At 38.6% G+C, this 20642-nt stretch overlaps 2 protein-coding genes across 6 annotated transcripts in view; one reads left to right on the top strand and one right to left on the bottom strand.

Moving 5' to 3' along the window:
* Positions 1-769: 769 nt before the first annotated feature.
* Positions 770-7593, bottom strand: CEP19 (centrosomal protein 19). 5 transcript variants are annotated; one of them, XM_024752114.1, is made up of 3 exons: positions 7065-7593; positions 2421-2620; positions 770-1798 (listed from the first exon to the last, which is right to left on the bottom strand). In XM_024752114.1, exons 2-3 carry the CDS (start codon positions 2548-2550, stop codon positions 1437-1439), a joined length of 492 nt encoding a protein of 163 aa, XP_024607882.1. In that variant the 5' UTR covers positions 2551-2620; positions 7065-7593; the 3' UTR covers positions 770-1436. The 5 variants fall into 5 exon arrangements, with proteins under 5 accessions (XP_024607882.1, XP_024607883.1, XP_024607881.1 ...); XM_024752115.1 differs by having other exon boundaries at positions 2421-2617; XM_024752113.1 differs by having other exon boundaries at positions 7265-7593.
* Positions 7470-20642, top strand: part of PIGX (phosphatidylinositol glycan anchor biosynthesis class X) — a 26624-nt gene continuing 13451 nt past the window's right edge. The window contains exons 1-4 of the mRNA XM_024752106.1: positions 7470-7508; positions 7584-7776; positions 10659-10722; positions 19242-19383. Coding sequence (XP_024607874.1) covers positions 7470-7508; positions 7584-7776; positions 10659-10722; positions 19242-19383 — 438 coding nt within the window. The remainder of the gene's footprint in view (positions 7509-7583; positions 7777-10658; positions 10723-19241; positions 19384-20642) is intronic.

Below are 20642 nucleotides of genomic sequence, written 5' to 3'. Positions count from 1 at the left end.
ACCGGGGCACGAACCCGTGTCCCCTGCATCGGCAGGCGGACTCTCAACCACTGCGCCACCAGCGAAGCCCAAGAATGGCCTCTTTAATGAGGCTTTTAATGGTAAGGAGAGTAGGGATGGACAGGTGGAAAGAATGAGTCACTTTTATAGCTTTATTTAATGGGTATTAATTTCCTTGCAGAAAACAGGATTTCTACCAATTAAATGATATTCTAATATGAAGAAAGATATATCTGTACATATATAACCTTGTTCAACAAAGATCTTCTCTTTGGAGATAAAAACTCATTAATAGGCCTAAACTGGCTGTACATATGTTCATTTATTATGAGTAGATTTCCCATTTTACAAACAAACCTCTTTTTTATGGGAAGAGGTTCAGGGTTTCAGAAGGTCTTTAGTACATATTTCCTGATACTGGGGCAGGGGGATGGGGCAGAATTCCCCTGCTATCCATCAGATTACATCCCCTTGAAGCTGCAGGGCATTCTGCAGGGGTACTCTTCTACTCCAGAGTTAAATAGATATAAAAACAATGCATAAAGAATAATCCCCTGGGGGCTTCCCTGGTGGCGCAGTGGTTGAGAATCTGCCTGCTAATTCAGGGGACACGGGTTCAAGCCCTGGTCTGGGAAGATCCCACATGCTGCGAAGCAACTAGGTCCATGAGCTACAACTACTGAGCCTGCGCGTCTGGAGCCTGTGCTCGGCAACAAGAGAGGCCGCGACAGTAAGAGGCCTGCGCACCGCGATGAAGAGTGGCCCCCGCTTGCCACAAGCAGAGAAAGCCCTCGCACAGAAACGAAGACCCAATACAGCCAAAAATAAATAAATAAATAAAATTAAAAAAAAAAAAAAATCCCCTGGCAACCATATATGCCCTCTGATCTCATCAAACTATAATTTGCTTACTGTTCCTCAAATAAAACGCTCTAATTCCTATCTCTTTACCAATCCCCTTGCAACATCCCCCCTTTTTTCCCTCCCAGTATAATCTGGAATCCTATATAAGCTTCTATCCAAATACTACCATTTCAAGGGCCAGGCAAAGTACCATCTTGCCACTGATGGACAAAGTCCTCCCTGACTATTATACCCTACCGTAATCTAGGTTCTGATCCTCTCTAGCCTTTATCAAGCATTTGGATCTAATGTTTCCTAACACCATTAAACTAGTTTTTCATAAGCTTTTGACTTATCTTCCAATTAGACTGTAAGCTCCTTAAAGGCAGATTCCTATATTCTGTTTTCCCTATATTCCATATGCACCTACATAGTAGATGCTCTACATATCTTGGTTTTGAAAAGTAACATGGTCAATCCAAACGTGACCCAATATGCATAGTGTTCTTTACAGATTTTTCTACACCCAATCTATGGTCTTGTGTAAACATGGATTTTCTGCTACCCAATAATTTTTTTTTAGTTTTTGGTTATCAGGACTCGTCAGCTGACTCTGTGTCCCAGCCACAGGACTGTAGTTGTTCATCCTGTGGGAACTCCACTTCAATGTCATAAACAAAATTTGGATCATCCTTCTTCTTCTGATTTTTCTCAAAAAGTTCATCCATGATGCTCTTCCTTTTGGCAAGTTCCTTGTCATCTAGTTTGTTCAGGTCTTCCTCAGGATCAATGGTTGTTTCCCGCTGAACTTGTTCCATTGTTTCTGCCAAACTCTGCCCCCACAAGTAACCTCGTAAAAAACTGAATAACTTCTCCAGTTGCTTCAGGGATACTTGTTCCAGGTAACCCTTGTGTCGTGGATTATTCTTTAATTGTTCAGCAGCTCTGCTGCAATCTAGGAGGGAGAAACAAAACTATTATACCACAAGCAACACCACAGACTATTCAGGTACCACAAGTTACTGAAACAATTACCTGTCATTATAGTCAAGTAGCTAACTGGCTTTTGGGAATGAACTATTTTACAGAACTATTTCTTTATATACAGCTTTGAGTGTGATGGGGGAAGGAGGGATATATTTTTTATTTCTGTAACTTAAAATCACTTTGAGGAGATGTTAAATACTTTCAACTGGAGAAAACACCTGAGAAGAAAAAGTAGTATTACAGCTTTAGATATTAGTACTGGTACCAAGAAAATATCAAGATTACAAATAAAAAACACATTTGGAGGGAAAGAAGGGAATTAATATTACTGAATAATGCTATCTCATTTAACCCACACTGCAGATCTCAAAGGGTAGGATTATCAATTTCCTTTTACAGATTAGGAAACTGATGCTCACCAAGATTAAGTAATTTAGCCAAGATTTCATACCTACCCTGACAGTCACGACTTGAACCTTGGTCGGTCTAACTCTGAAGGCCATGTCATTCCATTACATGAGACTCAAATCATTCTTATAAACTGACTCAGCGAATATTTAAGATAGGAGGCAAGATAAAACATAAGATACCTGAATACTTTGAAAAGTTTCGGACAGGCATGATGCGCTGGCGACTTTTCCCCTTCATTTCATTCTCATAGATTAAGATAACAGCCGGAGGCTGGAACCTAATTCCACATTTCTTGGCAGTGCACATCATTCTCACATACACGTCACGGTAAATCAGAGGAAATCTGATGAAAATGTGTTAGTCGCATAATGACTTCCTGCTAAAGGGGAAAAAAATTAAGTGTTGGATAAATCACATTCTCCTCTACTTTTCCTCCCCAGCAGATCTGAATCTACTCCAGTTCTGGAGATGCATAGTCAGCTCAAGCTCAGTATTTCAAGACCTACCTGGAAAGTTCAGTTTGGCCCCAGGTTATCTTTAGGCTTTAGAATCCCTGGTTCATTGAGGGGTGTAGATATGTTCACATATGAACCTAGAAATGCAGTTCAGTTTGGATCTCTTCGTGTACTGTACTCTTAACCAAAGACTGTATATGAACCTCTGAGTCAGCCCAAGAATCAACTTACAGGATCTTTTTTGTTTACCAATTAAACAAGTATGTACAAGCACCCTCTATGTCAAGGTACTAAGAGTTTTTTAATCTTACACATTATGTCCTGAGGGATTCACTAGACCAGACCTCTCTCCTTTGTACTTCCCCAATCATTCTACTCATTGAGTTTTTTGTAACTACTTACTTTATCACTTTTCTTTTCCTTCTATTCTATATGCTCCATGAGGGCAGGGAACATATCCACTGTTCACCACAACATCCCCAGCACAATACCTGGACTGTAGTAGGTATTCCATTGTTTAATTCAATATGTTAATAGAAGACACAGCCCCTGTACATCCTTGAAGTGTTCACAGTTTAGAAGTCTGATCAAAAAAGGCAATAATCAGCCTCCACATATTTGAGGCAATAAAGCTTACATGGCTTTTATTTCAACTTATTTGTCTCACTACATGACTTTTTTTCAGTTACAAGAAACATTTTATTTATTTATTTATTATTTTTTAATCTTTATTGGAGTATAATTGTTTTACAATGTATTAGTTTCTGCTGTACCACAAAGTGAATCAGCTATATGTATACATATATCCCCATATCCCCTCCCTCTTGCGTCTCCCTCCCACCCTCCCTATCCCACCCCTCTAGGTCATCATTGTCGAGCTGATCTCCCTGTGCTATGCAGCAGCTTCCCACTAGCCATGCATTTTACATTTGGTAGTGTACATAGGTCAGTGCTACTCTCTCACTTCATCCCAGCTTCCCCTTCCCCCGCTGTGCCCTCAAGTCTGTTCTCTACGTCTGCGTCTTTATTCCTGCCCTGCCACTAGGTTCATCAGTACCGTTTTTTAAGATTCCATATATGTGTGTTAGCATACAGTATTTGAAACAACCATTTTTTTTTTTTTTGGTGAAACAACCATTTTAAAGGTTAATACTTTCCATTCCCTCTTCCCTTCCCTGCTCTCAATGCCAAAATATACTTAATTATAGGGACTGCTTTAGATGTGACTATGATATTCTCAGAAAGATTTGCAAATGTCAAAGAACCTGGAGGTAAAGCAGCATAGGGATGATATCTTCATAAATTCAGTTCTGTTAGAGAATCACTAGGAACATGGTTACTTAATACATGTTCATTGTAGAAAACTGGGATGGGAGTGGGGAAGGGGGAGGAAGAGACATACAAAATAATCATCCCTGATTCCTTCCAGTCTTTCTAGGCATAGTTTTTTGTTTGTGTTTGGTTTTTTTTTTTAGCTATAGTATGTTTTTATATCATACATACTGTTTCCTACCTTTTAAATTTTTACAAAATTTTATTTTATGGAAGTATAGTTGACTTACAATGTTGTGTTAATTTCTGCTACACAGCAAAGTGATTCAGTAATAAATATAAATACATATATTCTTTTTCATATGCTTTTCCATTTGGTTTATCACAGGATACTGAATATAGTTCCCTGTGCCATACAGTAGGACCTTGTTTATCCATTCTATATATGATAGTTTACATCTGCTGATCCCAAACTCCCAATCCATCCCTCTCCTATGCCCCCTCCCCCGTGGCAACCACAAGTCCATTCTCTATGTCTGTGAGCCTGTTTCTGTTTTGTAGATAAGTTCATTTGCGTCATATTTTAGATTCCACATATAAGTGATATCATATGGTATTTGTCTTTCTCTTTCTGACTTACTTCATGTAGTATGATACTCTCTAGGTTCATCATGTAGCTGCAAATGGCATTATTTCATTCTTTTTTAAGTCCTGCCTTTTAAATTTAACAACCTATGTAATTTTGCCATTAAATGTCTTTCTAAAATGCAAATTTTTATGACTGCAAATGTTTTGTCCTATGCATATACCATAATCTATATTATTCACCCCTTCCTATTGGATGTGAGAATTTTTACTCTTAGGAAATGGATCATACTGTGTTGGCTAAAAAGTTTGTTCGTTCCATAAGCTGGCTCTAGTAGCGCTTAGTTGTCTTTAACTTCATTTGAAACAGTTTTGTTAGACTGTATTGTGACAGCTGTCATATCAGTGTACATTAAAATTGGTGAATTTTTGTGTAGCCGTTTTAATATAGAAAATAGGGGGAAAAACATTTTTGGCATATTACGCTTTATTATTTCAAGAAAGGTAAAAACACAACTGAAACGCAAAAAAAGATTTGTGTGTTGTATGGAGAAGGTGCTATGACTGATCGAACGTGTCAAAACTGGTTTGCCAAGTTTCGTGCTGGAGATTCCTCGCTGGATGATGCTCCACGGTCGGGTACACAAGTTGAAGTTGATAGCCATCAAATCGAGACATTAATTGAGAACAATCAACATTATACCATGTGGGAGATAGCCGACATACTCAAAATATCCAAATCAAGCATTGAAAATCATTTGCACCAGCTTGGTTATGTTCATCGCTTTGATGTTTGGGTTCCATGTAAGTTAAGAGAAAAAAACCTTCTTGACCGTATTTCCGAATGCGATTCTCTACTTAAACGTAATGAAAACATTCCGTTTTTAAAACAAATTGTGACAGGCGATGAAAAGTGGATACTGTACAATAACGTGGAACAGAAGAGATGGTGGGGCAAGCGAAATGAACCACCACCAACCACACCAAAGGCTGATCTTCATCCAAAGAAGGTGATGTTGTGTATATGGTGGGATTGGAAGGGAATCCTCTATTACGAGCTCCTTCTGCAAAACCAAACGATTAATTCCAACAAGTACTGCTCCCAATTAGACCAACTCAAAGCAGCACTCGACAAAAAGCATCCCGAATTAGTCAACAGAAAACGCATAATCTTCCATCAGGATAATGTAAGACGGCATGTTTCTTTGATGACCAGGCAAAAACTGTTACACCTTGGCTGGGAAGTTCTGATTCATCCAATACATTCACTAGACATTGCACCTTCGGATTTCCATTTATTTCGGTCTTTACAAAATTCTCTTAATGGAAAAAATTTCAATTCTCTGGACGACTGTAAAAGGCACCTAGAACAGTTCTTTGCTCAAAAGGATAAAAAGTTTTGGGAAGATGGAATTATTGAGTTGCCTGAAAAATGGCAGAAAGTAGTGGAACAAAATGGTGAATACGTTGTTCAATAAAGTTCTTGGTAGAAATGAAAAATGAAAAATGTGGGATTTCCCCTGTGGTCCAGTGGGTAAGACTCTGCGCTCCTGATGCAGGAGACCTGGGTTTGTTCCCCGGTTGGGGAACTAGATCCTGCATTCATGCCGTAACTAGGAGTCCGCATGCAGCAACTAAGAGCGCCTACGTGCCTCAATGAGGACCTGGTGCAGCCGAAATAAATAAATATGTTTTTGAAAAGTGTGTCTTTTATTTTTACTTAAAAACCAAGGGAACTTTTTGGCCAACCCAATATATAAAAAACTGTGTTATCAAATTACTGTGCTCTGCCTCTGATCTGATGCCATGATCCCACTCCACCTCTTCTTTTTTTTTTTTTTTTAAAACAAATACTACTCCCAGTTCACCTCACTAAAATTTGTTGTTAGTAAACTTTCTAGAAGATCCTACTGAGCACAATACAAATTCCATACACTCAAGCAAATGGCTGTATTAATAAATGATATATGCAAGTGATGCTCAATAATGTAGTTTTATGACTACACTCTTCTTTCTTTTTAAAACTAAACTTTTATTTTTATTAAAGTAATGTTTGTATGCTGTTTAAAATGTAACATACTTCTATGAGGTTTATAACAAAAAACTGTTGTCCTCTCCCCTTCCCCTCTCCATAGGTAACAAGTTTCTTTTAAATGTTTCTTCCAAAATTTATCTTCATATTTCTTAACAGTATGCTTATACTGCTATCTTCAGTTTTAGGGTAGTATCTTCTGACATCTTTTCTCTTTAAGATCCATCCTAGAGCCCTCCGCTCTGTTCCAATCTGCATTGGATACTCTCCAGCTCTGCTTACATATTCAGTTCATGAAAACAGACGACACATTTACCCAGCACTTCTTCCTAGACATTAATACTTTTCTCCTCAAGGATCAGTGACCTGCATAATCTTGCCAAGCATCCCCACAGCACCTAAAGTGTACGGATTTTGCCATCAGGTAGACGATCCTCTCCCTATCCACGCCCCCACTAGTGCAAGACTGACTTTCTTACCCATAGAGAAGTACATAAAATGCATCTTCTGCAGGTCAACGTCTAAAATCTCCGTGAGGGGGTGTTTCCACTAACCGTAGGGCACCTAGGAGCACTCGACTTTGAGGCCAGGCGCAGCCTGGCGCTGCAGAAAGAGGCGACAGCCAGAGCTCCGCACCGTGGGGTGAATACCCCGGCAGGAGGCCCACATCGGCAAATACCTGGAAGTGGAGGTGGACGCCGGGAGCTGGGCTAGGCTGTCCCCAGGACACCGCGCGGGGCTCAGAGTCAGGCTGGGGTCCCGCGGAGCATTCCCTAGAGCAACTGCCCTGGCACACGTCACAGCGCTTCCGCCGCTCCTCGCTCCGCCCCCGACCGGGAGTGCGAGGGGCGGGGCGACGAGGGGGCGGGACCGCGGCCTCCTTGATGCCGGAACTTTCGGGGGCCGGGGATGCGGGGAGTAGGGTAACGGCTGGACCGCTGGAGTGCGCGCGTTGAGTCTTCCGTCCCGGTCTCTAACTCCGTGACAGCGCGCTCTAGGAGCGGTGTGAGGCGTGTGCAGGTTCCTCCGACCGCAGTTTGTCCCCGCGCGCTCTTTTGGGGCGTGCGTTCTCCGGCGTCCTGGCTACCCCAGCCGTGGCCGTCCGGGCGGTGGCCTGGCTACTCCTCTGGGAGGTGGCTGAACTCACCTGCTCGCCAGCCATAGCCTTCAACACCACCCCCACCGACGCTGGTAAGGGGAAGGGCGGGGCTTCAGGGGTGAGGGCGGGGTTTAGGGCCGAGAGGGTGGGGAGCCCTCCAGGCTCCCCAGTACTCTCCCTTCCGCGCTTAACAAAGGTACTTATCGCGACCCTAGAGCTGTAGGGTGAGCTGCAGGAGGTTAAAAACAAAGGCCGCAAGCTTCCTGCTACTCCCCCCGCCCCGCCCCCCTTCTTCATTGCTTTGTGGCTGCTCCTGGTTCTCTGGAGAGTCGGGCTTTGTTCGTGCCCGGGTCTGGGAGGATCCCACATGCCGCGGAGCGGCTGGGCCCGTGAGCCATGGCCGCTGGGCTTGCGCGTCTGGAGCCTGTGTTCCCCAACGGGAGAAGCCACAACAGTGAGAGGCCCGCAAACCGCAAAAAAAAAAAAAAATTTTGTAAAGTACAGACGTGAAGCGTCTTGGGATGCTCTTGGAATGCGTGAAGCTTCTGACCACTACGGGGCCAGCAAAGTCTAAGTGCCCTATGAGGTGTGGGAACCCCAATCTAGAAATACATAGTGTGTGTTGTCCTCGGGGGACGTGGAAAGGGGAGGAAGACTAGTTTCGTTTTACAAACATTTTTGATAATGGACTAGATTGCGCTAGGGTTTCTTTATGACTCAGGGCTGGGCAAGCGAGTTGATTCACTTCTTTGGGCCCGAGTCCGTGGGCAGAAGTGCTGTGCTAGGCGCTGTGGATCCAGCCCTCGTGGAGCTTGCATTGCAGTAGCGGGAGATGTATACAGTGCAGTAGTAATTACAATAAAGTGACAACGTTTGATAGGGAAAGGAAAGTCAGTACAAATCAGGTGAGTTTCTCTGTCTTTAAAACGAGGATATTAGACTAGTATCTGTCAGTCAGTGCAGTTCTGCTTTTGTGTTTACATATTAAGTTCCCAAATTTATTTGAAGAAAGGATTACTAGGCCAAAAAGAATTTTTAAACAACTGGACTTGTATCTGAAGACTTCCAGCACTGGCATTTTGTGATTAAAAAGGGGTCAGTTTCCAGAGCCAGTTCAGGCCGTGATAACCAAGTAAGGTAATATTTAAGAGGAAAAATCTTGAAGGTGCATTCAGATGCAACAAATTCACTTTGAAAATGGTACCTTTGAGGACTTCCCTGGTGGTCCGGTGGTTAAGAATCCACCTTCCAATGCAGGGGACTTGGGTTGGATCCCTGGTTAGGGAACTAAGATCCCACATGCCCCGGGGCAACTAATCCCCCATGCTGCAACTACTGAGCCCGCGCACCACAACTAGAGAGAAGCCCACGCGACGCAAGGCGAGTTCCTGCATGCCGCAATGAGGATCCCGTGTGCCATAACTAAGACCCGACACAGCTAAATAAATGAATAACTATTACAAAAAAAAGAAAGAAAATGGTACCTTTGCCTTAAAAATCATAAATAATCTAGTATTTGCAATACTGTTTGTAAATTAGCTTTTCTACTGTCCCAAGATGAATGAAATTTACTATTATCTAGTGTATATCCTGATAGACTTTAAGCCTATTAATCTGACCTTTTTTCTAATTAATTTATAGGCAGATATAAACCCTTACCCCCACCTCTATTAAAGTTAAACATTGAAGAAATATCTTGATTTATGCAAGAGAAATTCTGTAAGTTGCTTGGGAAAAGATGATATGTGCTTCTCCAAAGCAATTAAGGATTTCTTTAAATAGCTAGGAGAGTGGAAATGCCTTAGGCTTTAAAAGTTGGGCGGTTCTTGCTTCTAATCAGTTACTTACCTAGTTGTGTGGCCTAAACAGTAACTGTTTATAAGTCAGAGTTTCCTCCTGTGTACAAAAGGCAATAATTTTGCCTGCCTGTTTAGCTAGACTGTGAAAGTTAAAATACATGTGAAAGCCCCAAGTAGAGAATCTGCCATATAGGTATTATTTAATAAATGTTGTCTTTCATACTTTTTTCCTTCCTTCCCTAGTATATTCCAAATGTTTCCATCTCCCTGTCATGTTTTTTTTTTTTTTTTGGATCTTCTCAGGAATATATCTAATGGACTTAGCAACATACAGTAGTGTATGGTTTTTCTGTATGTTTGTTTTAATATTCTTCCCACACACTTCCAGCTTTTGAAAATGGAGTAAAATTCCATAGCAAAGTGCCTGGGCAGAGTTGGTGGTCATTAGTATCTGAATTTTTAACTTTATGAGACTGACACTGAGTAACAGTTTTAATGTCTGAATTCTGCATGGAGTCAGTATAGTGAGATTTCTGGTTATTCTAAGTTTATAAAGGAGCCCTTTGAACCTTTCAAAAGCCTCCAGTTTTTGTTGTTTCTTTAAACTCTTTCAACATCTGCACAAGGCATAGTGTACCATCCTCTCAGTTTTTTCTATGTGTGGATGGTAGAATATAGAAGTTGCCAGTTTGTATCTGATACTCAGTTTCAGTGAGCTAGGATTAAAATAGAGGTTTCCTGGCTCTTTGGCCATTCTGTTGTTTTTGGTGTCCTGGGATCACCTGAATAAAGTAATATAAATAGCAAACAGTTATATAGAGTGCTTGCTATATGGTTGACCCTGTTCTAAGTGCTTCTACATATATTAAATTCTCATGACAACTAGTAGAGAGAGAAGCTATCTTGCCCAATGTCACACAGCTGTTAATAGACAGACTGGGGTTTGAAACTAGCCAATCTAACTCCAAAGTCAAGACTTTTAACCCCTATGCTATACTAGAAATAGATTCATGTGTAGCTCAAATTGCTTAAGTTTTAAAAGTTTTTGTTTTGTTTTTAGGTTGGTTAGATTTTCCAGGTAATTAAAGCCTATTCAAACTATTATTTTCTGATTATTTAAATATTCTTTCATTGAGTGCTTATTTTGTTTAAAAAAAATCTTTTCATGCTTATAGGCATAAGGGCCACTTGTTCTGAAATTATTTTGAGGCAAGAAGTTTTGAAAGATGGTTTCCACAGGTAAGTTGCCCATTGACATATACTTACATCAAAATACTATTTCAATGTAATTTAAAGCAAAAAATCAATAGTTGAAAAATGGATAAACTGAAAAAAAATTACTTGCCTTCTTAAAGTTATAAGTGACAGATACGTGATTCATAGTTTGAAATAATGATTAAAATAACTGTGGAGAAGAGAAGGAGGAAACAAACATTTATTATTTACTACACATATCTATTATATATTTATATAGCCAGAAGCTGTATATACAGTATTCCGTTTAATCTTCACAATGGTTGTAAGATAGATGATACCTTTCTTGTATTTCAGATGAGGGACTAGGGCTCAGGGAATTTAAATAATTGTGTAGATGTTAGGGTGGTAGAGCTCTGATTCAAATTTATGACTATGATACTCCAAAGCCACACTCTCAAGTACTAAGATATTATACCACCCTAAATCACTATTTCTAATTTACAAGACTTGGTTCCAAAGACCAAACTATTTCCAAAAAAGAAACTATCCTCAAAAATGAATATTTGCCAGTATTAAAGATATTTTAAAAACTGGTAAAATGTTGTGGAAACTGTTCCATAAGAAATTCCCAAACTTTAAAGCTTCTCAAGGTGGTCACTTTGAAATTATTATCAGATATTTGACTTATAAATTGATACATATATTTTTAAAATCCTTTCATTTTATAAGTCACCTTAAACTAAAACAACTCACTCTCGTCACTCTTAATGTTAGCCTACAAGTGAATGGCTAGGAGGTGTAGTAGAAAAACTTGTTTTTTCTGTTTGTTTGTTTTTAATTCAGATAAATTTGGGCTCAAAATGTAGCTCTATTATTTAGTATCTGTGTGGCCTTAGTCAAGTTAAGTCATTGCTACCTTACTGATAAAGGTGGATAATGATAGTATTTCCTTATTAGGGTTGTGATGATTAGATCGGAGAATATATGGAAAGCTCCTTAATGTAGTGCTTGTCATATAGCACATACCCAGGAAATGTTAGCTATCATTATTATTATTTGTTTTTTTTTTTTTTGCGGTACGTGGGCCTCTCCCTGTTGTGGCCTCTCCCGTTGTGGAGCACAGGCTCCGGACGCGCAGGCTCAGCGGCCATGGCTCATGGGCCCAGCCGCTCTGCGGCATGTGGGATCTTCCCGGACCGGGAAGGCGGACTCTCAACCACTGCGCCACCAGGAAGGCCCAGCTATTATTATTAATAATGAGATTGGTGATCAATCTGGGCAGTACAGTTTCAAAGAGGAGGTGTGACTATAAAGTATAAAACTGATTTTGGGAGGGAATTCACTTCTGAAAGGAGTTTTTGACAGAGTTCCAGACACATTTTAAGCAATAACAGGGTAATTATGCCAATTATATAGCTTCTCTCTTTAACATAATTGGAACGTATTTTCAAGAGGAATGGGAAATAACTGATTCCAATAAGGAAGAAAGAAGTAACTGAAGAGACTATCGTGACAACAAAAGTAGCTGTCCAACTCTAAGTACTGAGGATAAAAAGCAGGATATAAAACCAACAGTGAAGAGTGACAGAACCTATAAGAATAGCTTCAGAAACTAGAAATCTCAGAGTTATTTGAGACCTTCAGAAAATGCCAACAATCATTTTTTTAAAAAGGGTTTTTAAGTTATGTTTAGAGCAGGTATAGTCTTGAGAGAGTAGATGAAGAAATATTAACATATCATAGAAAGTAGAATTTGTTAGCCCCTCTTATTTCTGTCTTCTTGGTCAAGAAGAATTAATCCCACTCTGGAAAGGGCCAAGTGGTTATTGGTAGTAGGAAACTGAAGTGCAGAAAATGTAAGGGAATTAATTACACAAAAGGGCCTTAATGAATATAAATGAGTTTAGAGTCTCCCCTCTCTGATGAATTATATCTCATTGCAGTAGGAGAACTTGCTTAAACCATTGCTGAACTTCTGTTTGTAATCTTTGGATGATCTGGAAGTTAGTTATTGTAGATTCTGGGCAAAATTCTAGGCCAGATTACTAAAATGATGGTTTGTGAACACAGAATAGAAACTGTTGGTTTCTGGGGACTTGCATGAATAAGCTTTATTACAAGCTTATTTCTTTTATAGAGTTACTGGACAGGTGGATCAGAGGAATGCTATAGCTATAGTATATCTGATTTTCTGTAAGTCTTTTGATGAAATTTACGTGTTATATTTGAGAACAAGATGAAGAATGTGAACTGAAAGGTAACACAGGTGAATAACTTCAGAAAGATTAACAAATACATCTGACATGTTTTGGTTAATTGGTTGAATTCATCTTGGAGGGAGGTCCTGAAGAGTCTCTGTCTTTTTAAATATATGTGTTTTTTCTGATGATAAGATGTTACATGTTCACAAATATATATATAGTATCCAGAAGAAAAGAGATAATAGATATAGTCTACTTTAGAATATATTTAGAAGAATTAAAGCAATATATATATAGATAGATAGATAGCTGCTCTTGATATTTTATAGAGGCAGAATGAAATAGTGGCTAACAATTTGGGCTCTAGAGTATAACTATTGGAGTTTGAATCTTAGCTCTTGGCTGAGTTACTTAGTCTCTCTGTGCTTTGCTTTCCTTTCCCTCTTTCTTTTCTTGAAAGAGGTAAAATATTTTTGTTTACTCACATGTATATATACAACTTTTGGATTTAATTGATTTTTATATTCTGTGATTAGCTTTTGCATCACTAGAAATGATATTTTGGGGCAAAAATAGAATATAACAATGCCATAGAAACTATTCAGAATTCTTTCAGTGAATGCAAATTATTAGGAAAATAAACTGCTATATGTAAAATTACCTCAGACTACTTTAAAGAATAAAAGCAAAAAATATCTATAGAGATAGCTGCTCTTGATATTTAATTCTTGGAATTGCTGCTGTGTTCCTAGAGCAATGAGTTCATATAAATTTATTGATTATCTGAGAACCAGAAACGAATATCTTATATAAAGCCTGAAAACGTTTCCCCATACTTTTTAAGTTGGAGATGATAATTTTTCTATGAAGAGAGTAACATGGGTATTTCATCCTAGTGCTTTGTTTTCTTACAGGTAAAATAGGAATTATAATAGTACTATTTCATAGTGTTTTTTTTTTAAATTAATTTATTTTTGACTGCATTGGGTCTTCGTTGCTGCACGCGGGTTAATTTCTTTAGTTGTGGCGAGCAGGGGCTACTCTTCGTTGCGGTGTGCCGGCTTCTCATTGCAGTGGCTTCTCTTGTCGCGAAGCACAGGCCCTAGGCGCGTGGGTTTCAGTAGTTGTGGCACACGTGCTCAGTAGTTGTGGCTCGCGGGCTGTAGAGTGCAGGCTTGGTGTGGCACACGGGCTTAGTTGCTCCGCGGCATGTGGGATCTTCCCCCACCAGGGATTGAACCCGTGTCCTCTGCATTGGCAGGTGGATTCTTAACCACTGCATCACCCGGAAAGCCCTCATAGTGGTTTTTTTAAATAAACTTCATTGAGTGTGACAACTATATACACCCATGTAACCATGTACCAGTCAAAATATAGAACATTTTCATCATCTCCAAAAATACTCATGTGCTACTTGCAGTTATTCTCCCTCACCCATATCCACACTCAGACAATCACTGATCTACTTCTGTTACTAGATAGATTTTCTGGAATTTTATATAAATGAAATCATACAGTATGTACTTTTTGATATCTGGCTTCTTTCACTCAGCATTATGTCAATGAGATTTAATGATGTTCTGTATGGTAGTAATTTGTTCTTTTTGTTGCAGCGTACTGAAATTTGTTTATTCATTCACATATCTATGGCATCAGAGTTGTTCCTAGTTTGGGGCTATGGTAAATAAAGCTATAATGAGTAGTTGTGTACAAGTCTTGGCGTGGACATGTTTTCATTAATTTTGGGTAAATATCAATAAACAGAATTGCTGGATATATGATAGATAAATGTTGAACTTTTTAAGAAACTGCCCAACTGTTTTCCAAAGTGGTTATGCTGTTTTACATTCTCATCAGTAATGTATGAGAGTTCTGTTTCATACATTGTGAAACAGAACTTGCCAGCCACGTCCTTGCCAGCACTTGATATGGTCAGTCTTTTTAATTTTAGACTTTCTGGTGCATGTGTAGTGGTATCTCGTTGTAATTTTAATTTGTATTTCCCTGATGAGTAATGATATTGAGCATCTTTTTGTGTGCTTATTGTCCACTAGTATATCTTCCTTTGTGAAGTGTTTTAGTCTTTTTTTTTAAATTGAAGTATAGCTGATTTGCAGTGTTGTGTTAATTTCTGCTGTACAGGAAAGTGATTCAGTTATACATACGTATACATTCTTTTTTATGTTCTTTTCCATTATGTTTATCTGAGGATATTGAATATAGTTCCCTGTGCTATACAGTAGGACCTTGTTCATCTATTCTATATGTAATAGTTTGCATCTGGTAACTCCAAACTCCCAGTCCGTCCCTTCCCCTTGGCAACTACAAATCTGTTCTCTATGTCTGTGAGTCTGTTTCTGTTTTGTAGGTAGGTTCATTTATGTCATATTTTAGATTCCACATATAAGTGATATCATATTGTATTTCTCTTTCTCTTTCTGACTTGTGAAGTGTCTTAGTCTTTTGTCCATTTTTAAACTGGGTTGTTTGTTATTTTATTATCAAGTTTTAAGAATTCTAATTTTTTTTTTTTTTGCGGTACACGGGCCTCTCACTGTTGAGGCCTTTCCCGTTGTGGAACACAGCCTCCGGACGCGCAGGCTCAGCGGCCATGGCTCATGGGGCCATGGCTCACGGGCCCAGCCGCTCCGCAGCATGTGGGATCTTCCCGGACCAGGGCATGAACCCGTGTCCCCTGCATCGGCAGGTGGACTCTCAACCACTGCGCCACCAGGGAAGCCCCAAGAATTGTAATTTTGGTGGAGTATAGTTTATCAAACTTTTTCTTTTGTGGTTCATGGTTTTTGTGTCCTGTGTAAGAAATCCTTGTCTATTCCAGGATCATGGAAATTTTCTTTTAGAAGTGTTATATGGAGTATGATCCAATTTGAATTAATTTTTTTATATACTGTTGGTAGGGGTTGAGGTTAATTTTCCATATGGATATCCAGTTGATCCAGCATCATTTGGTGAAAGGACTATTCTTTCCTCATCAAATTACCTTGACACATTTGTTGAAAATTAATTACCTTATATGTGAGGATCTATTTGTGTACTGTATTCAAACTATGGCCCATAGGCCAAATCCTGCTCATTTTGTACACCCATGAGCTAAAAATGAGCCTGTGCTCCACAACAGGAGAGGCCATAACAGTGAGAGGCCCGCGTACGGCAAAAAAAAAAAAAAAAAAAAGATAAACTGATAAAAGCTAAATAAATGGAAATACTATATTCATGCATTGGAACATTCATTAATATCAGCATATCAGTTCTGTACAAATTGATCTAGAGTTTCAACAGAATCCCAACCAAAATTTTATGAAGCTTTTTTGAAGAAATCTACAAGTTGATTTCAAAAGTTATATGAAAATGCAAAGGGTCTAGAATAACCTAAACAACTTTCAAAAAAAAAGGTGAAGGACTCATATTTCCTGACTTGAAGATGTAGCATCAAGCTACAACTATTATCAAAATAGTACATTACGGAACATACAGATCAGGGGTTGGCAAACATTTTCTGTAAAGGTCCTAACAGTAAAATTTTTTAGGCTTTGTGAGTCATATAAGGCTTCTGTTGAATATTTTTCTTTGCCTTTTTTTAAAACAACCTTTAAAAGTGTAAAAATCATTTTTAGCTCAAGGGTGGTAAACAAAACAACAAAACAAAACAAAAAACAGCGCAGGTGGTACTCTCTTGAAATTCATGAAAGTGGTCCTTCACAATACGAAGCACCAGGTTTGACGGGCCAACAGCAGGCTCTCCCAGAAGTACTAGTTTGTACCAGCATACTGTATTTTATTTCCAGTGTTTGGCCCGGTGGGTCTTGTTGCTCCTTGATTAGCCACGTTTAAATTGGAAAGAAGTCCCTAATTTCAGTCTCTTAGATCAGTTTCCAGGATGCAAAGTGTCAATTTTTCTCTTTCTGGAACTAAAGAAACCTGAGACCACACATGCAGGGCTGTGGGGCTGAAGCTACCTGGCAGCAGATCCCAGGCATAGCCCGAAGGACAAGAGAGAAGCTGAAGCTGTGGCTTTGGTGGAGGCGGTGTCTCCTCCTCCTATTGATTTCCAATTTAATTCCATGTGGTTAGAGACCATATTCTGCATGATTTCAGTTCTTTTAAACTTCTAGACTTATTGCCCAGCGTATAGTTTTTCTTATGCACTGAGTGTGATCTGTAAATGTTAATTAGATCAACTAAATTAAAGGTTGTCCATGCCTTCTGTATCCTTACTGATTTTCTCTCTACTTGTTCTATCCATTACGGAGAGAAGGGCATCAAAATCTTTTTCTCTAATTGTGGATTTGTCTGTTTATCCTTGTAGTTCAACCAGTTTTTGCTAAGAAGTAAAATACATGAATACTTTGAAGCTCTGTTTTTAGGTGCATAAAGTACATTTAGGATTGTCATATTTTCTTGATGATTGACCCTTTTATTTTTGTGTAATGTCCTTCTTTATCCCTGACAATATTCCTTGTCCTTAAGTCCACTTTTTTTTTTTTTTTTTGTGGTACGGGGGCCTCTCACTGCCGCGGCCTCTCCCGCCGAGGAGCACAGGCTCCGGATGCGCAGGCCCAGCGGCCACGGTTCACGGGCCCAGCCGCTCCACGGCACGCAGGATCCTCCCAGACTGGGGCATGAACCCGCGCCCCCCGCATCGGCAGGCGGACTCTCAATCACTGTGCCACCAGGGAAGCCTCTGAAGTCCACTTTTTAAGTATTAATATAGCCACTCCATATTTATTGTTATTAACATTTGCATACATTTTCCCATCCTTCTACTTTTATCTGTGTTTATATTTAACGTTTCTTCTAGACAGCATATAGTTAAGTGTTGATATTTTATCCAGTCTGTCAATCTCTACATTCTAATTGGAGTGATTAGACTATTTACTTTTAATGTAAATATAGATTTGGTTGGTTTGGTTTAAATCTATCCATCTTGCTACTTTTTTTCTGTGTTTTTTTCTATTTGTCCCATCTAATCTTTTTTATTTCTTCTGCCTTATTTTGAATAAATGGAATATTTTTTAATCATTCCATTTTATCTCCATTTTTGGCTTATTAACTATACCTCTCTCTTTTTAAAAAATTGTTTGCTTTAGGGCTTACAATTTTAACTTATCATAGTCTACCTTCAAATAATATTATTGTATACCATGAATAATGTATGACTCTTATATCAGAATAGTTCACTTCTTTCTCCTCCCCTTTATGGTATTCTTGCTATACATTTATTAACTTTACATGTTTTGCTTATGTTATAAACACTACCATATATTATTGTTACTTTTGCTCTGAACAGCCAGTCACATATTTTTTACATTATTATTTATTTTAATTGTGGTAAAATGTCCGTAACATAAAATTTGCCATCTTAACTGTTTTTAATTGTACACTTCAGTGACATTAAGGACATTCACATTGTTGTGTTACCATCACTACTATTCATCCATAAATCTCTTCATGTTGCAAAACTGAAACTCTGTGCCTCTTAACAATATCTCTCTATTCTTCCCTTCCCCCTGCCCCAGGCAACCACCATTCTATTTCTATCTCTGTGGGAATCTCTGCTGAGCCCTTTGGTCTCTACGCTTTGGTTGGCAGTGTCTCCCCACCCTCTGCGAAATTTCAGAATTTCTCATCTTTCACTTCCCTTGTAATTCTTTGTCTAGTCTTGTGGAGTTACATCTTACTCACGCTTATTTTAGTATTCAACAAAAACTCAAGGGGACTCCATTTCAGACTTCTAGAACTCTTTCTACGAAGTTCCTTCCTTTCTGGAACATAGCACTGTGACTTCTAGCTATTTAAGTCTCCCTTATCTTCTGTCTCTGTTTTCTCACTTAAGCAAAACCACTGTGCTTTGGATCTTCTTCCCTGCACTTGGTCCAGAATGGGCCTCCAGACAGAATGCCAGGACAATTATCCATTTAGGTTTATAATCTATTTCAAATTAATATTTGTAGGATGGTATAAGGTAGAGGTCAAGATTCAGTTTTTTCTATATAGATACACAGTTGTTTCAGTACCATTTGCTGAAAAGACAATCTTATCCCCATCAAATTATATTGGCACCTTTGTTTTAAAAAGTGTGTGTCTGTTTCTGGACTCCATCCCTTTCCATTGATCTTTGTCTGTTTTCACACTAATACTATATTATGGCTTATGACATGAATTTATGAAAGATCTAATGAGTGGTTCTGATGTGATATAAATATTTCATTTGACTTGATATAATCTTGTTTTGAAAACCTAATTTGAAATATAGTATTTCTACTGACTTGAATATAACGTTATACTAGCTCATTTAAAAAATGAATGAAGATATTTACTTTAAACATACTTGTCTTACAGAGACCTGTTAATAAAAGTGAAATTTGGAGAGAGCATTGAAGACTTACAGACCTGCCGACTCTTAATTAAACAGTACATCCCGACAGGACTTTTTGTGGATCCGTATGAGTTGGCTTCATTACGAGAGAGAAACATAACAGAGGTACAAGGGTTAGAGGGATTTTTTTTGAGAGAGAAATTATTGTAGGGATGCTATAATTTGGATTAAGGCAAAATAGGTAAGACAACATTGTAGTACTTTTGTATTGATTTTTTTAAAGTGTATAAAGTAACCTTTCAAAGATAGGACGGGAGTATTCTTTATAAAGTGAGTGATACCTGTCGTACTTGTCAGTAATAAGCCAACTAAACTGATGTTGTTAAAGCTTCTGTTTGAGAAGATTAATAGTTAATAAATACTGCTTCAACAGCAACTTTGTTAAATTGACATATACCCCAACACCTGTATAATTTGGGTATGGGAGGACACAAAACAAATATTTATTGGATATCTGTATGACAAATATCTTCTTTTTTTTTTAAAGGAAGCAAGGTAAAATTAAGCATTATAAGAAAGACTATGTTCCACACCCTTTACATAGATTAATCTTATAACAACCTTGGAAAGATTGCATTCTATAGTTAAGGAAACAGGCACAGAGAGGCCAAATAACTTATCCAGGATCACATAGGCAAATGGAAAAGCCAAGAAAATGAATCCAGGATTGTCTGATTGCAAAGTTGTCATTCTTTTGGGAAATAAATCTTACTCCTTAGTTAAGGGTTTCGCTAACTTTGATAAGAATCACCCGTGCAGGTTATTGTCTGCCTGGGAACGTTTAATTCAGCAGTTCATATTGGACCCCAAAATCTGTCAATGGCTCAAGTGATTCCTATTAAGAATTTTTGGGGAACACTGTCTTAATTCATAGGATTATAATCTATATATGAATTTCTAAAAGACGAAATGGATACGCTTAGAGTCATTTATGATGGCGGTTTATTTCTAACTGTGGTTTAGGCCAATTTCTTCACCTGTTTTATTTACTTAAGTTTGTTTTTGAGTAGGTAATTACATTCTCATGATTCAAAATTCAGGGGGTGTAAAAATGTATACATGATAAGCTTCCACCTATTTTTTAACCCCCAGTCACCATTTCTTCCTGTGTTCTGGAAATACAGTGTTTTTGGAATCATAAGTTTCACTCAATCAAAATGTGTTAGGGCTTCTGCCTTGGCCAAGTTGGAGAACAGGGACCAGATTTACTTTCCCACTTGAAACAACCAAGAAATAGACAAAATATATGAAATAATGGAAAAAATAATTGAATATCAGGCAGTGAAGGCAGTGATATCTTAGAGATGGGAAATAAATAAGGTTAGCCCTTCAGCTGTCCTAGCTTTTTGCATGAGAATTTTCAG

The sequence above is a fragment of the Neophocaena asiaeorientalis genome, unplaced genomic scaffold, assembly GCF_003031525.2.
Source record: "Neophocaena asiaeorientalis asiaeorientalis breed wild unplaced genomic scaffold, Neophocaena_asiaeorientalis_V1.1 scaffold293, whole genome shotgun sequence".
In the NCBI taxonomy this organism is placed as follows: Eukaryota; Metazoa; Chordata; class Mammalia; order Artiodactyla; family Phocoenidae; genus Neophocaena; species Neophocaena asiaeorientalis.
Note: the sequence above shows the minus strand (reverse complement) of the source record. Positions and strands in the feature narration are given on the sequence as shown.

What these genes read in the sequence shown, in the direction of transcription:
- CEP19 (XM_024752114.1), bottom strand. Translation starts at nt 2,550, where the DNA reads ATGATGTGCACTGCCAAGAAATGTGGAATTAGGTTCCAGCCTCCGGCT. An exon ending in AAACTTTTCAAAGTATTCAG is followed by an intron (nt 1,799 to 2,420) that starts GTATCTTATGTT and finishes TCTCCCTCCTAG; the next exon opens with ATTGCAGCAGAGCTGCTGAA.